Genomic DNA, 19,762 nt, shown 5'->3' on the forward strand with positions numbered 1-19,762 from the left:
AAGAAATATAATGATATGCGTTCAACAAGGTAGCCCAATAACCCAAACAACGTAACAGGCAACGCCCCTGACACTCCCGAAGAAGAAAAAAACACCATCTTATATGTTTATGTTAGGCTACTCAGCAGGCGCTCGCTCACTCAGTACGCGCTGAAGGCTCGTTGCAAAATAGCCAATGCGTTTAACAGACTAGAAATGAGAAGATCCTCCAATAACCAACAGGTCTGGTGTTTGGGTGCACTTTGGATTCCCTTTAAGCTATAATGGTGATGGCAAGAGAGTGGTGGATAAAAAAACAACGGTATGTCGCATCTGCAACATGACAGGGTACACCAGCGGGATTACAAAAAAAAAAAAAAAAAAAAAAAAACAGCGGGAATATCTGGGATATATGCGTCAGTACTATCTGGGAAAAGACGAAAAAAAGGAGAAACATGCACGCAGCAAACTATCCCTGCAGCATTTAGACACTATAGCTTACAGGGAATCCAACCCAAACACCAGACCTGTTGGTTATTTTAGGATCTTATATTTCTGGTCTGTTAAATGCATTAGACATTTTGCAACGAGCCTTCAGCGCGTGCTGAGTGAGCGAGCGCCTTAGGGGCCGTTCACATATCGTGCCTAAAAACGCATGGAAAACGCTAAGCGCGTCTTTCTCCTGAGGCGTCTGTCTTTGCTAAGCAACAATGACGTGCTCTCTCCATGAGACGCGGAAATTTCAGCGAAGGATAAATGGATTTGCAGCTCTAAAAATCGCTTGCAGTAGCTCTGCTACTGAATTTATTTCAAAATTGCAATCCATATACAACTATGATCAGCTGTTCCTTCATCTTGGCTGAGCTCTCAACGTTGTTACGGGAAAGGATGAAGCTGATTGGTTGGTTCTTGTCACATGACCCGCGGTGCGCTTGCGGCATTCTGAAAAGTTGAGATGTTTTTACATTTTGCTGTATCTAAAACGTATCGAACCGAACCGAACCGAACCGAACCGTGACATCAGTGTATCGTATCGAACCGAACCGTGAATTTTGTGAACCGTTACACCCCTACTATCAACCCAGATATTTGTACCCAGATGGTATTGTTACGGCATCTATCAGCAGAGGCTAACTAGGTCATGCTACCTAGCTAAACCTTGACCTCTTTATCTAAGGTTTAAGTGAATTCCCTGCTCTTTAATGCGTGTGATCGGAGACAGTACTAGAGAAGAGTCTGGGTGCTTCATTTAGATACTAGCATTGGATTACACCACTACTTTAATCAATCAATATAATTTCTTGCACATTTCCTCTTTCAAGTAGTCCGTTGGCACTGTTGATAATGTTTAATACATGACACAGTCCCTTTTGGCCTTGAAGGGTGCATATGAGAGACTGACAACATGCTGAATTTGACGGCTTATTTAGGTTACAGTAGCAGAGAGGGTTTGAGACCGGATTCTGGACGCTCTATAGCTTAGCTTAGAAGATCAAAGCCCTTCTGATCCTTAATAGGTAGCTATCAGGTGCATGCTCATGTTTAAAGAGGCTATGAGGCGTGTTCTCCTGCACATTCTTCTATAAGGAAGCTTGAAATGCTAATGCTTAAAAAAGAAACGCTAGGAAGCTGGCTTTACTTATCCAGCTTCCTGGTGTTGATATGTGGGTCTTTTTAGACAGTGAGGAGAGAGGCTTAAATGCACCCAAGTGAATAGCAAACACGGGTTTGTTGGCGAGCTTCCCCTCTGTTGATTCTAAAATGCTTTGACGTGGACCTAAAAGGTCTGTCACAAATTCCAGGCTTAGTGTAGGAAACAAATGCATTTTTATGATTGCAACTGGCTTACAGTGTTTTGAACGGAAACTGCATCTGCAAAACCATTTTACCTCTGTAATTTGATGGGTTTTTTTTAAAGTAAAAAATAATAAATAAAAGGCAGGACTTGATTATATATTTACCGGGCATTGATTGGATCATGCAAATTAGGTGTATCATACAGATTAGGTTGAGTCCTGATTGTAAGTTTGCTTTCAGTTGTTTAGAAAATTACATTAGGTCCAGGAATCAGGTCATGTTGACTTTCTATCAGTTGGGGAAAAAGATTGGAATTGGGATGTGGAGGTTAAAGGGTGATAACCAAACATGCTGGTATTTTTTGTCCATTCTATGTAAGTCAATGGGACCCGAAACTGTTTAATGTCCAACATTATTCAAAAGATCTTATTTTGTGTTCCACAGAAGAAAGTCATAGAGGTTTGGAATGACAATGAGAGTGAGTAAATGATGACAAAATAATAATTTCCAGTATCACTTTAAAGGTCAAGTTCACCTTTAAGACAATTAAAATAACGCATATGTTGACATAGCCTACACTTTATTATGTTAACTTTAACAGGTATGAATTTACTGTGCTAACTAAACACAAGATTTTAGAAACGCTGCATTACCGATTGCCCACCAATTGCTTATTTGGCATAAATGAGTTCAGCCAAAATGGAAAGCTATTGGATACTGATTGATGATTACAAAGACAATTTTTTTTTCTTTGGAATAACGTCAGCTGATGAATTGTGCGCTGTAAGTCCAGGAACATGTATTAAGAAAGTCAGTAGCAAGAGTTCTGATTTCTTGGTGACTTCAAAGTGAGAGCCGATAATTAGAAAACTCAAAAGTTGTATAGATGCATTTATCAAGTGCCTTGCTACAGCACCAGATGCCGCAGTGGCTGAAAGAGCGTGAAAATGTGCTTACAAAGCCAAAGTGAAGGTAAATGAAGTATAAAAGAATGTTTCAACAGTGACATGGGTGGAAAATGTTTGAGCTCAATTTTGTCAACACAGCATATTAATTTGTCTGGGGCAATTTCCCACCTCGCTTCATTTGAACACCTTTTGAGCATATGGTAACCCAATAACTGTAAAGAAGCCTTCATTGATGGAGGGTGTATATGAACAGATACTGTAGATTGTTCAGTTTTATATCATAGGACAGAAGAGATAGGTCATAATTGTTATTAATTGTAATCAACTACCAATTGATTATTTAAGCAGTGTGTTGTGCTTTAGCTATATACATTTTAACACTCTTGTTTTTATTTCATGTTTGTTACAATTCTTAATACTTTCTCAATAGTGATTGTCTACTCTAATATTAAATTGTATTTGATATATTAAAATAGATTTATTAATTGATTGGATTACAGCTATTTATTTTTAAATAAGCATTAAATGCAATAGAACAAATACTGTGATGTATGAATAAATGTTTATACTTCATAAACTTTATACACACTCGCTCTAGTTCACACAAGTTTGTTTTTGATAGAAGTCTCTTATGCTCACCAAAGAAAAAAAAATAAAATAAAAAAAAATAAAGAAGAAATATTGTGAAAGATTATAATTTAAAATAATGGTTTTCTATTCTAATATAGATATATTTTAATATATTTTAAAATGCAATGCATGTTTTTCAGCTGCCATTATTCCAGTCCTCAATGCAATATGATCCTTTTCGAAATCATTCTAATATCAAACTCTAATATTTAATTCTGAAATAATTCAAATGTTAATTATTCTGAACTATATATATATATATATATATATATATATATATATATAAATGTTAAATTGTATTTTTTATTTTTTCTGTGTTTTTCTATATAATGAGAATGATGTTTTGTGGGGAAAAATGTACTCTATCGTCATGCAAAGATCTCATAATGGTCCTAAAATAGGCTTCATTTTCTTTTTATATGACCCAGACATGTTCTTGACAGGTTTCATGAGATTCACCCACACAGTAAAAACATAGTAGGCAGTGTTTATAATCTTGTAAGATATGTTGGACAGTAGTTGGCGGTATGACTTCCCATTTCTGATGTAATGCCCTATAGTGCAGCAAAGAAAGTCATACATTCAGGTAGATATTTTGTCTTTCATGAGAAACTGAAACACAAACACACACACACACACACACACACTCACACACACTCACACAACCATCTCTACAGGCTCATACTGCAAATACCAAAGCTATTAGAAAGAAGGAAGAGGAGAACAAAGAGAGCAGAATAGCATTTGTCAGGTGTCTTTTTCACATTGCCACGACAACAGAAACCAGAGAATTATTCCACACATCTTGACAGATGACGTCACTCAACCTTCTGCCTGTGCCTTATCTGTCGGCCTCAGAGAAGAAAGAAAAACAAACAACAGCCTCCATCCGTCACTCACAGTGTAAAACACCTTAACACGGCTCATGCGGTCCACGGGGCGAGCAGCGACACCTCACGCGCCCTTTTCTCGCTCGACCCAAGAGGCAGAAGCAGCTGTGTGGTTTCTCTGCGTGCCATAATTCTTGCTTTGTCGGCTTCCTGAAAGCTCTCATTCAGGCTGGCAGCTGCGGTGGACGTGGTTCTCATAAGAATCGGCCCACTCTCTCCTATAGAGCTTTTAACAACAGTCTTGTCTTTCTCAGGGCCTGAATGGATTGCTGATTGGTGTCATTGCACCATGAGATGAACCCCACTGAAGTCCAGCCCTTCTGATGAACCATTGATCAAACGAGAGGATGTGAGGAAGAGGGAATGAGAAAGAGGAAGGGCGTCCACCAGGAGAGGGGAGAGCTTATACATCAGAGATCAGGTCTGGATTGCAGCTTTCGCTCAGTCGACCCTATTGAGACTCATCATAGCCAATAACAGGAAGTTCAGACTGAGTGGTGCAAAAAAAAACAACAAAAAAAAACACTTATATCTGTATTTTTATATGCACATCCTTAAAAAAAACAACATTTACTGAATTAAATTACGTAACTGAATTGAATGACTGAATTAAAACTGCAAGAGATATTAAGCTCAGTTTATTTTTTTGCCCCGTTGACAAGTAGTTTTTTCTTGTTATTAGCATACATGTAACACTATTTGAAGTTTGTGCTGAAAATACTTTGCCAGCAGGATGTAAAAAATACAATCAAGATCCTGAAAGCGAACAAGTCTTATTATGCTATTATTTTCAAAAGTTTTTCTCCTCAAGTATATATGTCTTGTTTTCTTGATGTTTTTTTTAGGACATTTTTACTGGTAAATAGCAAAATACTTAAGAAAATGATAATGATGATAAATTGTGTGTGCATGGAGATTATCTCATGATAATTATTGTTGTCTCTGCATATTAAAGGGATAGTGCCCCCAAAAATGATAATTACCCCCTGATTTACTCACCCTCAAGCCATCCTAGGTGTATATGGAATTCTCATTCAGACGAATACAATCAGAGTTATATTAAATAATATCCAGGCTATTCCATGCTTTATAATGGGAGTGGATGGTAGCCCAAAATTTGAAGTCCATAAAATTTCATCCATCCATTATAAAAGAAGTCCACAAGGCTCCGGGGGGTTAATAAAAGCCTTCAAAAGCAAAGTGATGCGTTTGTGTATGACAAATATTCATATTTACAACTTTATAAACCTTAATCTCTAGCTTCCGCTAACTGTCGTACGTGTGTTCACAAGAGAGATAAATTATAAAATATAAATATATTATTAAAAATAATATATTAAATATATTTTTAAATAAATATTTTAAATAGATGAGTGTTGAATAGCTTATTTGTTTTAGCTGTGGTTTTAAAATTGAAAAAAAATTATATATATATATATATGTATGTATATGTATGTATATGTATGTGTGTGTATATATATATGTATATTGCACACCCATAACTGCACTTTATTCAACAGCATAAAGTAATGTTTTGACCAGACAGGTCTTCATCCGGCACTTTTTCTTGAAAACTGATAGAAGCATAAAATTTCACAAACATTGGTATTAACAGATGAATCCTAGGTATCTTGACAACTCTACTGTTGGTTAGTTGAGGTGAAGGTTACACAGCTTTGTTAATCATGTTCAAGTGAACTATTTTGCATTGCCAATGGTAGCTACATTGAAAACAGCCGAATAGGCAAAATTGTATTTGCATTTTACTTTTCATATCATATATCCAAATGCATGAGATTAGCCTAGACTGTTTCAGGCCTTAAAATGCACGAATGCTTTTTGCTCTGGCATTGGCATTGACCCACACACATTGAGTGAAGATCATCCGGTGTTTATCACACTCTCCCAAATTCAATGACAAACTAATGAGCAACTGAACGGATCAATGTCTGTCTCAGCATTTCAAATGCATTACTTGTCTTATGGCTCAGCTTACAAAGATTCCCTGATTGATCTGCTCCAAAAAAAAAACATTTCCCTCAGACAGCAAATCCAAAATCAGCAACTTAACACCACATAGATGCTACGATTTTGGGAGACAATAGCAGTGGGAAACATGTTTGGAAAACCGAACTGTTCTTGATGACTTCTGTAAAAGGAAACTCCAAATAATGAGCAGGGAGTAAAACAATCTTTCCGGTCGTTCTTTTACCTCATTCTATCCTTCACATCAATGCAGTGTGCAATCCTTTGGTGCTGAAATCATCAGCACTCCATTTTCTGGAGACTAATCTGCAAGCCAGAATATAAATTGGGCTGCGAGAAGGAGGGAGACGAATCGAGCGAAGGGGGAGGGGCGAGGGAAGACAGTGTCATTTCCTCTTGACTAACAGCCCTCGCGGTCTACTCTTTATCCCTCCACTTCTGCCTGTAATTGCACAAAGCAGCCGCATTCATCTGACTGGACGTTTTACCCACAGTTCCACTGCAGTTCTCTCACAGCTATTCCCTGTCTTTCAGGTGCAGCATTACTACTGGTATTTCTTCAGCGTTTCAGCTGCCTCCAACCATCGTCCTCCACCTCCCTGCATGGCAACCCCCACACCTCCACTCTGTTCACCTCACAAGGCTGATTGTGAGAGGAGACCTGTGCCAGGTTTCATCAAGGGAAAACAGAAAGACAAACAACGCGGCTCACAATGACTCCGGGTCGCGCAACATTCTCCGATTTCAATCCTGCGGCACGGTGCCACGTGAAACGCCGACATTTATCAGTCCCCTGGAAACACAGATGGTTGTCAGCTGAATATTATAAGCAGGGCTTGTGCTTTCTAGCATTCAGGAACAAATTATAACAGCCCTACAGCATTGTGACAGGAAAAAAATTATAAGTTTTAATTAGGAAGAAGTATTCCGCGGGCTTATTTTCAGAGCGATTTCCAGACACGGTTCTGAAATTACAGATTTATCAAGAATTGTTTTTAAGTCAGGCTAAAACGACGTTAGCAACTCTTTTTATTTTCAATGTGACATTTTCAGGTCAACTGAACAATTTTTTTCATCAATAACTGAGTTGATTGGAAAAAGATGCCCATTAAATACTAGAATGGTGCAAGGGGAAAAAAATGGATGGGTTTGGTGACATTATCTGAAGAGAAAAGTTGCGTTTTGATACTAGACAGACATTATTTCATATAGAATACTGAGCACCAATGAACTGCATAAGACCTTAATGTGCATTCAGAAAGTTAAAAAGTACTTTCTTTTACTTCATTCTTAATTTAGCAGTGACACTTTAGTTTAGATGACACTATTCGCTATTAACTAGTTGCTTATTAACATGCTTATTACTAGCATGTTGGCTGTTTGTTAGAATTTAACACAAATTAATGCCTTATTCTGCATTACCATATTATACAACCCTTAACCCTGCCCCATACCTAAACATATCTAAAAGCTACCTTACTTACTATCAGTAAGCCGCAAATTCAGAGTTTACTGAAGGAGAACTCTTAGTAGTGAATTTTCGTTGCCTAATCTGTGCTACCAAAAGAGTAATAATGCTGTAAAAGTGCAAATTGTTCTATTTTTATAAGAATTTTTTTTTTTTTTTTACTAAAACCAAATACACTAATATAGGCTAATTTTTGGCACATTTCCAGCAACAGTTTGTTTTAATAAATAATTGTTAAATTGTCGTCATCATCTTTATCATTAACAAAGTTTTTTTTTTTAAACCCTCATTTACTTTATTTTTTTAACAAAATTAACATAATTCAAATGGTTTACTTATAGTTATCTTTATATTTTAAAAACATTATATATTACCTTGAAAACTTGAATTACTTTTTTATGCCTGATCTGCATCAAGTCCTTAATGTTTCCATTTTTCTGATGTTATTTCAAGAATTTAATCATTTTGTTGCCGTCATAACATATATCCATCTAGATGTGTGATTTCACGGTACATTACCCAGAATGTTGCATTTTGGAATGTTAAAATGTTTTTTAAAATAGCTTTGAATAGAAAAAATTGCACTGTTTACTATTATTTAGTAATAAACCCCAACGTGTCTCAGATTAGAGCACAAGCTCCTCACACAACATTAGGAAAAGCACGTTAAATCCATTCAAGAACCACGTGAACTTCCCGGTCGGAGAGCTTTCATGGTGTGATGAAAATGTCGCTATCTTCCAACATGGTAGCCAGTGATCATATTAGCATAATTTCCAACAGGAAGGGGAAAGTGATATAACTCAAGCTGTTATCAAGCAGGGTCCTAATTTCAAGTCTGTCATATCTTAAATGCACAATTGGACGTCTTATTTGAACTCAGAAAAGAAATATTCTTCCCACACTAATGAGGGTGCTTTACACACTCTGAGGCCAAATCGTAGTCTGCTGGTCGTGGGCTGAGTCCAGGCACTCTGTCAAGTCATATTTCGCTATATGGATATTTGTTGGAAATGAAAGGCGTAACAGAAAATGAAAAGGGAGGTTATTGGATACCTCATTTATTTCAGCATAGTTCCCCCAAGGATCTTAAATGCCTCCTGGCCTTGTAAATTACTGAATGCTTTTCCGTTTCTCTACACTTTATTGAAAGTCACACCCAATTTTTGTGATATAATATGCCTTGGAAATAAAATTGTTGTAAGAGGAAATTCAACGCAATAAAATCTCTAGTGCACAGTCTATTCCTTGTTCCCGAGAGATGTTCCCAGCATCCCACCTCAACACCTGTGTATTTGATTAGTGCCAGTGCCCGACTCCCAGTGTGACTTACTTTTTGAACCATGATGGAGTGGCGTCTTCCTCCCATGGCGTCTAATTTAAACACTGAAAACAAGGAAGTCAGATCCTTTGAGATCTCAAGTACAATCCAATCCTTGTCTTCGCTCTAGCCTGCTAACCAAGAATAGATTTGGAGGGCCCTCTGTAATAAGGTGAGATTTAATGTCCATCTAATATCGTGAATATGCACAATTGAGATCCAAATGTCACACTGAAATCTGTCCTTGATGTAAACTGAATATATGTTGTGAGTTCTCTCACTGTCCATCTGTATTCGCTCTTTGTCTCCCTCGCATCCCCAAGGCCACGGTAAACTCTTAACGTTAGGTTTGTCTGTTTTAATGGTGAGAGGTTGAGCATCTCTCGTCACTTTTATTGTGTTCTAGGTCTAAAATGTCTTCATCATCCCTGATGGGTGTCCCGCTGGGAGGCAGGGACAGATGGTGGACAATGAGATGGGTTGGCTGTTTCTGCATGATCTCACCCTCCTCTTACATGCTTGCTCAGATAGACTTCCCCAATTTTCCACAAACTCCAGATACCAACATTTTTCACATCATTTCCTATTTCTGGTCACCCTTTTTGTTGCACATATATTTGTCTTTCTGAAAACTATAGACAAATTTTTTTCCTCTGTGCTGCAATATGTTGCTATAATGTGGAACTTTCAAGAGTTATATCACTAAAAGGAATATGCTAGTATGGTGCTAATCAACTCTTAACGTTGAAGTTATTTTGGCACCAATCAGCACAAATCGCACGCTTCCAGAGGTCCTGCTACATCCGTGTAACTGCTATTGAGCAGCTGTGAGAATAGGTCTATTAGTAATTTTTTCTCCATTTTTTTGTTTATTTAATGCAATTTTTGGTTTTCATCTTATTTGTTGAAGAAAATATCCTTATTTTTGCATGTCATATCCATTCATTTAAGTCACTTTCACTTTATTATATCTGATCTAATTTCGTTGTTTTAAAACATTATTTAGTTCTATGTATTTTAGTGGATTGTAATGGAAAGATTCACAAACTGACTTATATTTTGTCTGATTTTTAAATATATTCATTTATATTTTTGTTTTATAATTTCTTGTCCTATATTTGGAAACAGCTTTTAAAAATAAAATTGTTAAATGATGGTCTAAATGGTCATTTTGGTCATCATTCAAATGGCTTACTTATAGTTTGCTCATTAAGTGGTAGTTGAAGAAAGTATTTTTAATTTAAATTCCAAAACATACAGTAGTGAGATTAAATGGAGCTGGTTTCAGAATGACTTTTCCCATCTTTAAGCCCTTAAGATTTAACCCCTTATCTGTGCACGACTCTTTGGCTCTCTCATATATCACTCTATTCCTCCTGCTTTCTTTCCCAAAACAGGATCCTGGGTAGAGACCGAGAATAAGCTTCCACTGAGAGATGGATGATGCCATTATAAGTACAGTCAGCACATTTCATAAAACGATGTGCTTGCAACCCAGATAATGATATGAATAATCATAAAAAAAGATATGTAACTGTAGCATTCACACATTTATTTAAGACAAATGGCTATTGACTAATATTTACCAAATAAGGCATGTGCAGAGAAACAGCTGTTTATCTGAGCAATACAGTGTTTAATAGTTGGCTATTGACAAGTTGTTCTTTACTTTTCATTGTATCTCAAACACACAGGCAAACTGAGACTTGCATCATCACCCCTCGCCCAAGGTGAATGGCAGAGATGGTCTAGAATAACACTGCATTATTCTATCTATGCAACCCCTATCCCAAATCAGCACACAGCATGTGGCTGGCAGGTGCCCCAGAGAGTTAAATGAGCTTTTGCTGATGGTGCAACACACAATCGGCTGGTACTGCACACATTCATGCAACACACAGCACTACAGGGGCACCTCTTAACCACAAAATCGCTCTTATGTAATCGCACACACATTAGGCACAGGTACCAGAGGAGGTGACACAATTCAAATAAGCTTGTTTTTATTTCAGAGGGCGTTTTGTGCTGCTGATTTTCCAGAACAAGCACACATTTGCAGACAGAGGTTTAGCGTGTAACCGGAGAGTGTGTGAGCCGCGGCAAGTCTGGGCCAATTGTTTTGGTGTACCTTGACTGAAACACAGCCTTCTGTGTTTGGGCTAGCACAGTTTGGGGCTCAGGATCTATTTACAGACATCCTTGTGTGTGTGAAGCTATAAATATATTCATCTCATATGCCTCTAACCAGCGAGGAGTAAATTAACCTAGTTTGGTGGAAGATAATAAGGCCCAGAGTGTGAAACTAGCTATAGGGCTTCGCAACTTTAACGACTCGTCTCTCCAGCTAACACATGATTGGTGAACTTGCCATTTTAATTATTGTCCATTTTATGTCGGTGCACATGAATGGGGCTGTAATGTCTTCCAGTTGTGAAGGCTGATGTTGGTTTGTGTATGTCTTGAGTTTATGGATGAAGATGTTTAAGTGGTTTACTAAATATTGCACTGCAGTATTGCACTGGATGTGCTGTCCCTAAAGGTAATACTTGTAGTAAGGTAAGTGCTTGCAGGGAAGCACAAGACTACTGGTAAGGTTTCAGACTTTAATGCTGGTTAAAAAGATGTTAGAATGACAAGACTGAACACAAATCAGTATGCAAATGTTACAATGATACCATCGATTCTGTTGCATTTTGAATGCTGAATATTCAAATATATGTGATTCACTCAGTGTGCATCATCATGTAAAAATTTTATCTCAAATTTGTCTCATGTATATGTGGTTAATAGCTTGAATTAAGGTGCTACCTAGAGTGACTGTAGCATTCGGACATACATGCAGCCAGTTGCTCGCACATCATATTGCACGCACACAGAAACATTCAGGAGTGCAGAAAATTTCTGTCAGCGCTGTCCTGTGATTTATCAGTAACACGTAGGCTACTTCTTTTTGTTTTTGAAGCTAATTAAAACCCACGGTTTCACTATTAGTAGACAATGTACAGACAGGTCGGACTAATTAACAATCAATCAATCATGCTCTCACAAATGCATTCAAACAACCTGATGGTGCGCCTGTTGTCTACAGCATTGTCATAATTCTTTAATGTAATTTGGTTCTAAACTTTGAATTTAATTGTATTTATTTTAACTTACATTAAATTAAACTTAAGATGGAATTATTATTTTATACAATTAACAGAAATCGCAAGAAGTGTTTGCTGCTGCCTAGAAAACCAGGTTTATGTGGCAAACCTGTACCAGATGTTTGAGGAATATCAATAGCTACTCTTCTGCCTTCCAAACACCGTAATCTGCATTGCACACTTATAGACACAACACCTCACTGTCCTACCTTTTCGAATAAGGTCCTCGATATCTTGATCAAATCCAAGCCGATGGCATCTGCTCCACAGGCCCATGTTGGTGGAGTTATACTGCCTGCTGCACTCATCGGCGGCGCTCATGGCGAACAGCTGCCTTCTGTTCCGCGCCAGCAGCAGCTTTTCCTCCCAGCGGTCCAGGCGCGAGCGGCTCGCCCGCAGAGGGAGGCTGTTGTTGGGGATGTAAATAAAGCCCGGGTCCTTCCGGCGACTGGAGAAACTTCGGCACCGCTCTCGGTACCTCCGGGCGTCCGTCTCGTACCAGTGGTCGGAGCAGATAGCTACAGCCAGCATCCCGAGAGCGCAGAGGGACAGAGACAGACCGGCGTAGAGCAGCAACTTCCCAGCAGCCATGCTCGCGTTCGCTCAGAGCCGCGTCAGCACCACAACAGCTTGGACAGCTCCTTGACGTGCACCCGCATCCCGCCGGGCACGCGGCCAGAGAGAACGGACGTCAGTCGGTGCAGTGGAATTTGTTTTGGAGAGCTCGAGCAGAAGCCCAGCCGAAAATATAAGCCTTATTTAACGTCCATCCATAGCCCTTCCAATCCAATTCTAGTGAATGAAACCAGACGAGAGGATTCTGTCCAGTCCTCGTTTAACGCGAACCAAGCCTTTCAAAAAATAAAAACAAATAAATAAAGGCAGGGGAAGATTTTTTTTTTTTTAACCACGTTTAATAACGCTGATACAACACAATGGGGTTTCAGTCGAAGCAGTTTTACAAAATACCATATTGTGTCACTTAGGCTAAAGATATTTATATTCTGTTTTAAAGGCAGGACACGATTCATGAGTGATTTTAGGATTTTTAAACGTTCTGGGCCCGTTTAAAAATAGGCTACCTATAACAATTCATTTAAGAAGTGCTTCTGATTCATTTAAAAAGAACCGAGTCATTCGTTGAAGAATCTGAGTAGACCATCACCATTTCACAAGAACCAGCTGAGCTCATAGGAGTCGTTTGTTCGGGAGTTGGATGTTTTTAATTCACTAAAAAGAACCGGTTCGTAAGAGTCATTCTCGGACTACAATGGTCGCGCTATAGATTCGGTAAACATAGTGAATGCTACAGAGGAAACTGTATGCCAGAGTATTTCATTTATCCTCGCATCTGCAGAAGAATAATTAATGACCACATTTTAATAACGTTACCGAAGAAGAACCAAAATTGATAAAATGACTCGTTTCCGCTATTGAATAAATTAAACCAGTTTCGAATAAGAACCGGTTTATGGTTCTCAACCCTTCCCATCACATTCAGCCCACCAGCCGCAGGCAGACTATAGATTTTTGCTTTCAGGTTTATGTTACATATAGAAATGCTCCGTCGGAGTCAGGTATTGTCTCTTTAGAGGATACTTGAACATTTATAAAATTGCTGTCTGTTGAATAAATTTATTAAGAAGACTCACATTGACTAAGCGTTATTTAAATCGTAGCCTACTATAATCAAACATAGTAAATACTTCCTTTGAAGGAATGTTTAAAATAATAAAGTACATGGTCTTATAGCATCCATTATTGGAAAAACCCACTGGCCCTGTTTCTAAGACTGATAAAGTAAATTCAATTCTGTACTCACCCCAAATAAAGCCGATAAAACTGGTTCACTCCACTCCAATAATGCACCTCCTGCCCATTTTACGTCTGCAGTCACTATACGCTATACAGGATATGCACTGCCAGATATTCCTATTTAACAGCGACACACGTTTATAAATGGCCAGTGCTGGAAATATCAAACCGTTCAACGACGCAGCATCTCAAACGATTCGCGTTTAAATGAGTGCATCGATATCAGAACATTTGGCGAATGGTGCATCCTCCTCCTCGGACAATAGTCCCAGCATCCTCCGTGCATGTTGCCTCTGTCTGGGAAAAACAGCGGTGATGTCATGCTGTCAATGTGAGATGTTCATTGTTTATTAAAGCGCTCTTTTAAAGGAGTCGCACTACTGTTCTTGGTTCCGTGTCGATCTGTAACTGGAGTTGCCTTGCTGGCATCATCTCTTAGATGCATTACACATCTTGAAGGAAACCGGTGTCTTCCATGAATAAATAATCAAAGTCTTTCATTTTGCCATTCTGCATCATCAGAGCTATAAAACAATACTACACCAGATCCCAAAACCCTTCTTACTCATAAAGGTTTGATATTTGAAACCACTATGCTCTGTCTAGAACCAACAGCAGTCAGGTATATTGCTGAATAATGAATGAGAGCCGTGGCATCTGTGTGACTGAGGCCATTGTAACGTTTTCTGTTTTACTGGGTTGCCCACACAGCCTACATACAAAGTAGTGACTCTCATGTACTTCACATATTTGTATGTAGGTGTATGTAGGATTATGTGTATGAGATTGATATATGAGGCTCCACATTAGTAAAGATTCAGTTCAGTCATGAAACATCAACAATTAGAAGGCCATTTCTTAAATTTTACTCTATATATATATATATATATATATACATATACATATATATACATATATATACATATACATATATATACATATATACATATATATATATATATACATATATATATATATATATATATATATATATATATATATATATATACATATATACATATACATGTATATATATGTATATATATGTATATATATGTATATATATATATATATATATATATATATATATATATATATATATATGCCTGTGTGTGTGTGTGTGAGAGAGAGAGAGAGTGTTTTTACCTGTTTGCCGGGCACACAGTTCACATGGTTAGTGTTTTCTTACTAAGTAAGAAAAATGCAATAAACAATAGAGAATACAGGATTTGCGCTACAGGATGACTATTCATTTAAAAGTCAGCATCTGAGTGAAGATGTCAGGCATTTGTCCTTCTACTCTTTATGAAAATTATTAAAGGGGATCTTTATGTCATGTCTCAGGCTAAAGCTACTGACAAATGTGACATTTATAAAATGGGTCTGAAACAGCATAATATTAACTTGGTTGCATTGGAAAAACTCATATTCGGAGATGTCTTTTCTTTATTGAATTTTGTTGGACAGTAATTGTCACTAGGAGAATATGAATGACAGCTTGACAGCTAAACTTTAATTACATTTTAAAGGGTGGCAAAGTTTGTTTGGAACTTATTTGCAGCTGACAGTGAAAAATGAACAATGTAATCTAAAAATGCAGCCGATACACACAAGACAATTTGTCGTGTGCTATTTGAGGATGTGTTATCTTGTTCCTTTTTTGTCCCCAGAATTGTGTTAATAGATACATTCTCTGGAAGGAAAGGGAAAACGTGATTGTCATGCTAATCCGAGCTGTCCATCAATTCATTTTATCATGCTCTACGTGTGGCTACCTTTTTTTTTCTTTAATGCATATATCGCCATCTAGTGGCTATGAGAGCGAATCCAGTCACGCAGCCCTTATAAACTGGTTTGAGTGATAAGAAGAATATGCGTATGTATAATAATAATAATATGGCGAAGAGAAGTTTTTTTTTCGTTTTCCAATAATCCCACAGTCAATACTTAACAAAACTTTTAGGTAAATTAGCTGTTCGCACATTTAATAAAGAAACGGTATAGGCTATATTGACGTAACATTTAAATAAATATATATTTTTTTAAATGATTAAATCATTACAATAACGTACACACAGAACTGTGATGATTAGGCTATGCAAAATAATATAGGAGTTACATAGACGGAACTCTTATGTTGGCAGATACTCGCAAACGGAATGATTACACAGGCGTACGACTTCCTGTTACGTACAAGACCTTTTCCACAGTGAAGAGACTCCAAAAAGCAGGCTAAAAGGGTATTTGAACTTTATAAAATTTAATATGTCGCTCTTTAAAGCTTGAGGCACGAATTACTGATCGACTGCACGAAATCGTTTTTATTTTGTAATGAACTGTCCTCTATCGCCAGGTCCTTTAAGCAGTAGTGTTTACAAATAAAGAAAGACATTTTTAACATAAATAAGTGATATTATAAAAGATGGTTCTTCTTGTACGACGTTTTAATATTTAACTTGGGGAAATCTGAAGCGTGCAAAACGCATAGTTCTGAACCTGTTAAACCCCATATTGTTCACATTTCAAGGACCTGAGACGGATGGGGAAGCGCGTTACCTGCTGCGCGCGTGCGGGTTGTTCACGTTCTTCTCCAATGTGTGTTTGAGCGGATCAAGGTTGAACTGTCAACTATGAATGAATACTCAAACTAGTTACTGGATATATTTTTTCGGTATTTGATATTTGTTTACATGCCTTTATAACAAAGCATACATTTTCTGCTTCCTTCGGGATATTTGAAAGGGTAAGAAGAGATTTTTGGATCTGTTATCCGCCAGGTAACGTTACAGCAACTGCAGACTCTTTAATAAAATGCATAATTGTGTTTAAAAGATACAGAGTTTAAATGTATTTATATAATAGTATTTCCATTGAAGCATTAATTGAAATTAATGCACAAGACATTAAACTAATGCATTTGTGTGTGTACTGTTAGGTGAAGATGGCTGGTCTGTCTAGCTATGCCCTGCGCATGGCCCGTCTGAGCGCCCGGATATTTGGCGATGTGGCCCGTCACACAGACTACAAATCTATGAAAGTGGTAGAGTTGTTTAAAGAACCCCCGCTGGCCCAGAGAAAAGAGGTGTACGACTGGTACCCCCCTCACAAGATCTACTATTCAATGACCCAAAAGCTCAGATTCATTGGACTTTTCAGGTAACCTATAGACATTTATTTAGTTTTTAATTCTAGTTTTATAGCTGACACACATTTTTGGCATTGTTTTAGGGATGAGCACCAGGATTTCAAGGAAGAAATGAGACGACTGAGGAAACTGCGGGGTAAAGGAAAACCCAAGAAGGGAGAAGGGAAGAGAGCCGCAAAGAAAAAGTAGACAAACCAGCGAATTTCAGCTATTTATGAATGGACATTATGAACAGAGAATCCAATGAAGAAACTCTGTACATGAGTTGTATCTTTATGGACGACAGTACATGTTTATGATTAAAGTGACACGTTCTATTAACGGAGATGACGGGGAAACAAAAACACATGCTAAATTCACCATTGTCTGTGATGGAAATAAATGTTAATTTTTGTACATTTTGCATCTTCATTTAGCAATACCCTCATTTTTTTTTTTTTTTTTTTTTTTTTTTTTTTTTTTGACATGGTTCTCCGTTATGCCTTTCTGCAGAGCTTTGTCAGTGTACGATGTTGTGACATCCTCAGAATACCTCACCAACACCTATTTAGGTTTGGTTTCCTAAGAATACAGTGAAAGAGCCCATAAAACGTGCACAAGCCTCAAGGGTGTTTTGTTACAGACACATGTTAACACTCCTTTATATCTAGGGTCTACCATCATGAAAACTCATTTTCAGGGGCTGTTATAAAGAAAGAGAAGCCAAAGCTTGGGCTACATACATGAAATTATTATTATTAAATTGTTACATTTGTGCCAACAAATCAATACACCACATACTGTAATGGACCCATAATGGAAATATGTCAGTCATGAAGGATCATGCTAGAAATTATGCATTTGTGTAGCAATAATTTTTATTGTGGGTGACATGCCATTCTTTAAAGCTCATATTCAGTATTTTTTTTCCTAATATTATAAAGATGATAAAAAGGCATCTTGAAACTGTTCTAATGACAAGTGTAACCAGGTCATCAATTTTTTGTACACCAGATTGATTTCATATTCTATTGTCTTTTCTGCAGGATTGTTAATTAATAATTACACTTATTAATTGGGAGATTTATATGGCAGAGTTTTTTTTTTTTTTTTTTTTTTTTGAGCATTAGTCGCCTGCAGGGGTGTACAGTACTTGAATAATTGACCATGATTACTTTTGATTTTGGGTAATTTGTACTTTATTTTAGCAATATTGATAGTAGTGGTGGGCAGAGCGAGGCTTCATGAAACACTGAAACAGTTGAAGCAAAGTGCCGTATTTGTTTCGAGGCTTCGAACTTTACCGACACCCGTCTCCACGGTGACACCTAGTGGCCAATTGCCCATGTTATCTGAAACAACTTTGACAACAAGCCATTTAAAAATAAATAAAAATATTTTGTTTTCGTTAATGTGGTGATATTTTAAAATCCTATAATAATATCCTATATAATCCTATATCATAATAATAACTAGGTAATTTTGGTCATGAAAAATGAATAAAACAAATAAATCCACAATGGTCTAATTTGTTTTGTTTTTTTTTTAAAGATTTTTATTCAAAAATATTAATTGCTCTGCTGTGGAAGGGCTTAGCCTACTTCTTTTTTTAATGATAATTTCTCCAGCCTTAGAAAAAATCCTCTCACAAGGGACACTTGTTGCTGGCATGCATAGATATTTTTTAGCAAGGACATACAAATGAGGAAAAATCACAGCTCTCTCTTTCCAGTAACTTAGTGGATCATGGGTTCTTGGCAAAAATGCATCTTTTAGGTACTTTTTAACTTCTACTGTGGCATCTGCTGTGGCACTGTGTATCGCCTGTGTGGTTTGTTCCCGCCCCTGTCAATCAAACGCAGACTCGGCAAGCGTGCCACCTGTCGGTCGAGACACTTATGAAACGCGCAGAAGCTTCGTTTAGCCATAGTCACGTGACATGGGTGTTTTGAATCACAGTTCGGAGCAGTGTTTCGAAACATCTACGCTTCGGGATCTCGACACTGTGTCGAAACGTTTGTTTCGCGTCAGCCATCCCTAATTGATAGTAGACCAACTCTTTGTTCTTGGGTTACAAAGTAAATTTTTGCAGCTCATCATAACTTTCCTGAAAATAACTTTCCAGGCTACTCTCCTGAAACTTTTACAGCCAATAACATTGAATTTGGTATAAACTGTATTTGGACAAAATTATGGTGATAAAAACATCTGCAGCATTTTAAAGTGAACAATTCCATGTAACAGTTGAACATCTGCTGTGTCCTAGATCCTCACATTGACCACTTTTAGCCACATCATCTTCTGATTAATGTTCATATTCTGGTCCTTTATTCTGAAGAAATGTATTTGCATGATCCACAGCTATTGAAATAATTCTGTGCATATGCCTTTTCTGCCTAATGCATATACCAACTGAGGTGTTCAGATTCCTATCTACATTTGGGTATTGTTTAGAAAAAAAGTAACACTTGCTATGTTTTTGGCTAGATACTTGATCAAATGTTTATATGTGCTTTACTATGCTATCATATTTAATACATCAGGATTTTATAGATCATATAGTATAATATAGTGAGAATATTGAGCATCTCAAGTTTATTCAGAACAGAAATATGCAATTTGGTGCAGTATAAGAAATGAAATTCTGATTATAATGTAAATTAATGAGATTTTTTAATACAGAATAGCAGACTACTTA

At 37.3% G+C, this 19,762-nt stretch overlaps 2 protein-coding genes across 6 annotated transcripts in view; one reads left to right on the plus strand and one right to left on the minus strand.

Annotated features, from left to right (window-relative positions):
• The window catches only part of LOC113047801 (transmembrane protein 178B), an 82,013-nt gene extending 67,744 nt beyond the window's left edge, over positions 1–14,269 (minus strand). Inside the window, exons 1-2 of one of the 2 annotated variants that reach the window (XM_026209098.1) lie at positions 13,948–14,269; positions 12,335–12,976 (exon numbers count right to left, since the gene is read on the minus strand). In XM_026209098.1, coding sequence (XP_026064883.1) covers positions 12,335–12,716 — 382 coding nt within the window. In that variant the 5' untranslated portion in view covers positions 12,717–12,976; positions 13,948–14,269. Of the gene's footprint in view, positions 1–12,334; positions 12,977–13,947 lie in introns of those variants that run through there. The other variant, XM_026209099.1, reaches the window with a different exon arrangement.
• Positions 14,270–16,094: 1,825 nt separating this feature from the next.
• LOC113047803 (28S ribosomal protein S33, mitochondrial-like) lies at positions 16,095–17,481 on the plus strand. Of its 4 annotated transcripts, XM_026209102.1 has the most exons (4): positions 16,107–16,180; positions 16,683–16,717; positions 16,876–17,096; positions 17,169–17,481. In XM_026209102.1, exons 3-4 carry the CDS (start codon positions 16,882–16,884, stop codon positions 17,272–17,274), a joined length of 321 nt encoding a protein of 106 aa, XP_026064887.1. In that variant the 5' UTR covers positions 16,107–16,180; positions 16,683–16,717; positions 16,876–16,881; the 3' UTR covers positions 17,275–17,481. The 4 variants fall into 4 exon arrangements, with proteins under 4 accessions (XP_026064886.1, XP_026064887.1, XP_026064889.1 ...); XM_026209101.1 differs by lacking the exon at positions 16,683–16,717 and having other exon boundaries at positions 16,095–16,180; XM_026209104.1 differs by lacking the exon at positions 16,107–16,180 and having other exon boundaries at positions 16,268–16,683.
• The last annotated feature ends 2,281 nt before the right edge of the window (positions 17,482–19,762 follow it).

Source organism: Carassius auratus, chromosome 29 (assembly GCF_003368295.1).
Source record: "Carassius auratus strain Wakin chromosome 29, ASM336829v1, whole genome shotgun sequence".
Classification (NCBI taxonomy): Eukaryota; Metazoa; Chordata; class Actinopteri; order Cypriniformes; family Cyprinidae; genus Carassius; species Carassius auratus.

Bases quoted from the DNA above. Each gene is read 5' to 3' on its own strand.
- LOC113047803 (XM_026209101.1), top strand. From the start codon at position 16,882: ATGGCTGGTCTGTCTAGCTATGCCCTGCGCATGGCCCGTCTGAGCGCC. The intron at 17,097-17,168 runs GTAACCTATAGA...GCATTGTTTTAG, and splicing joins AGATTCATTGGACTTTTCAG to GGATGAGCACCAGGATTTCA.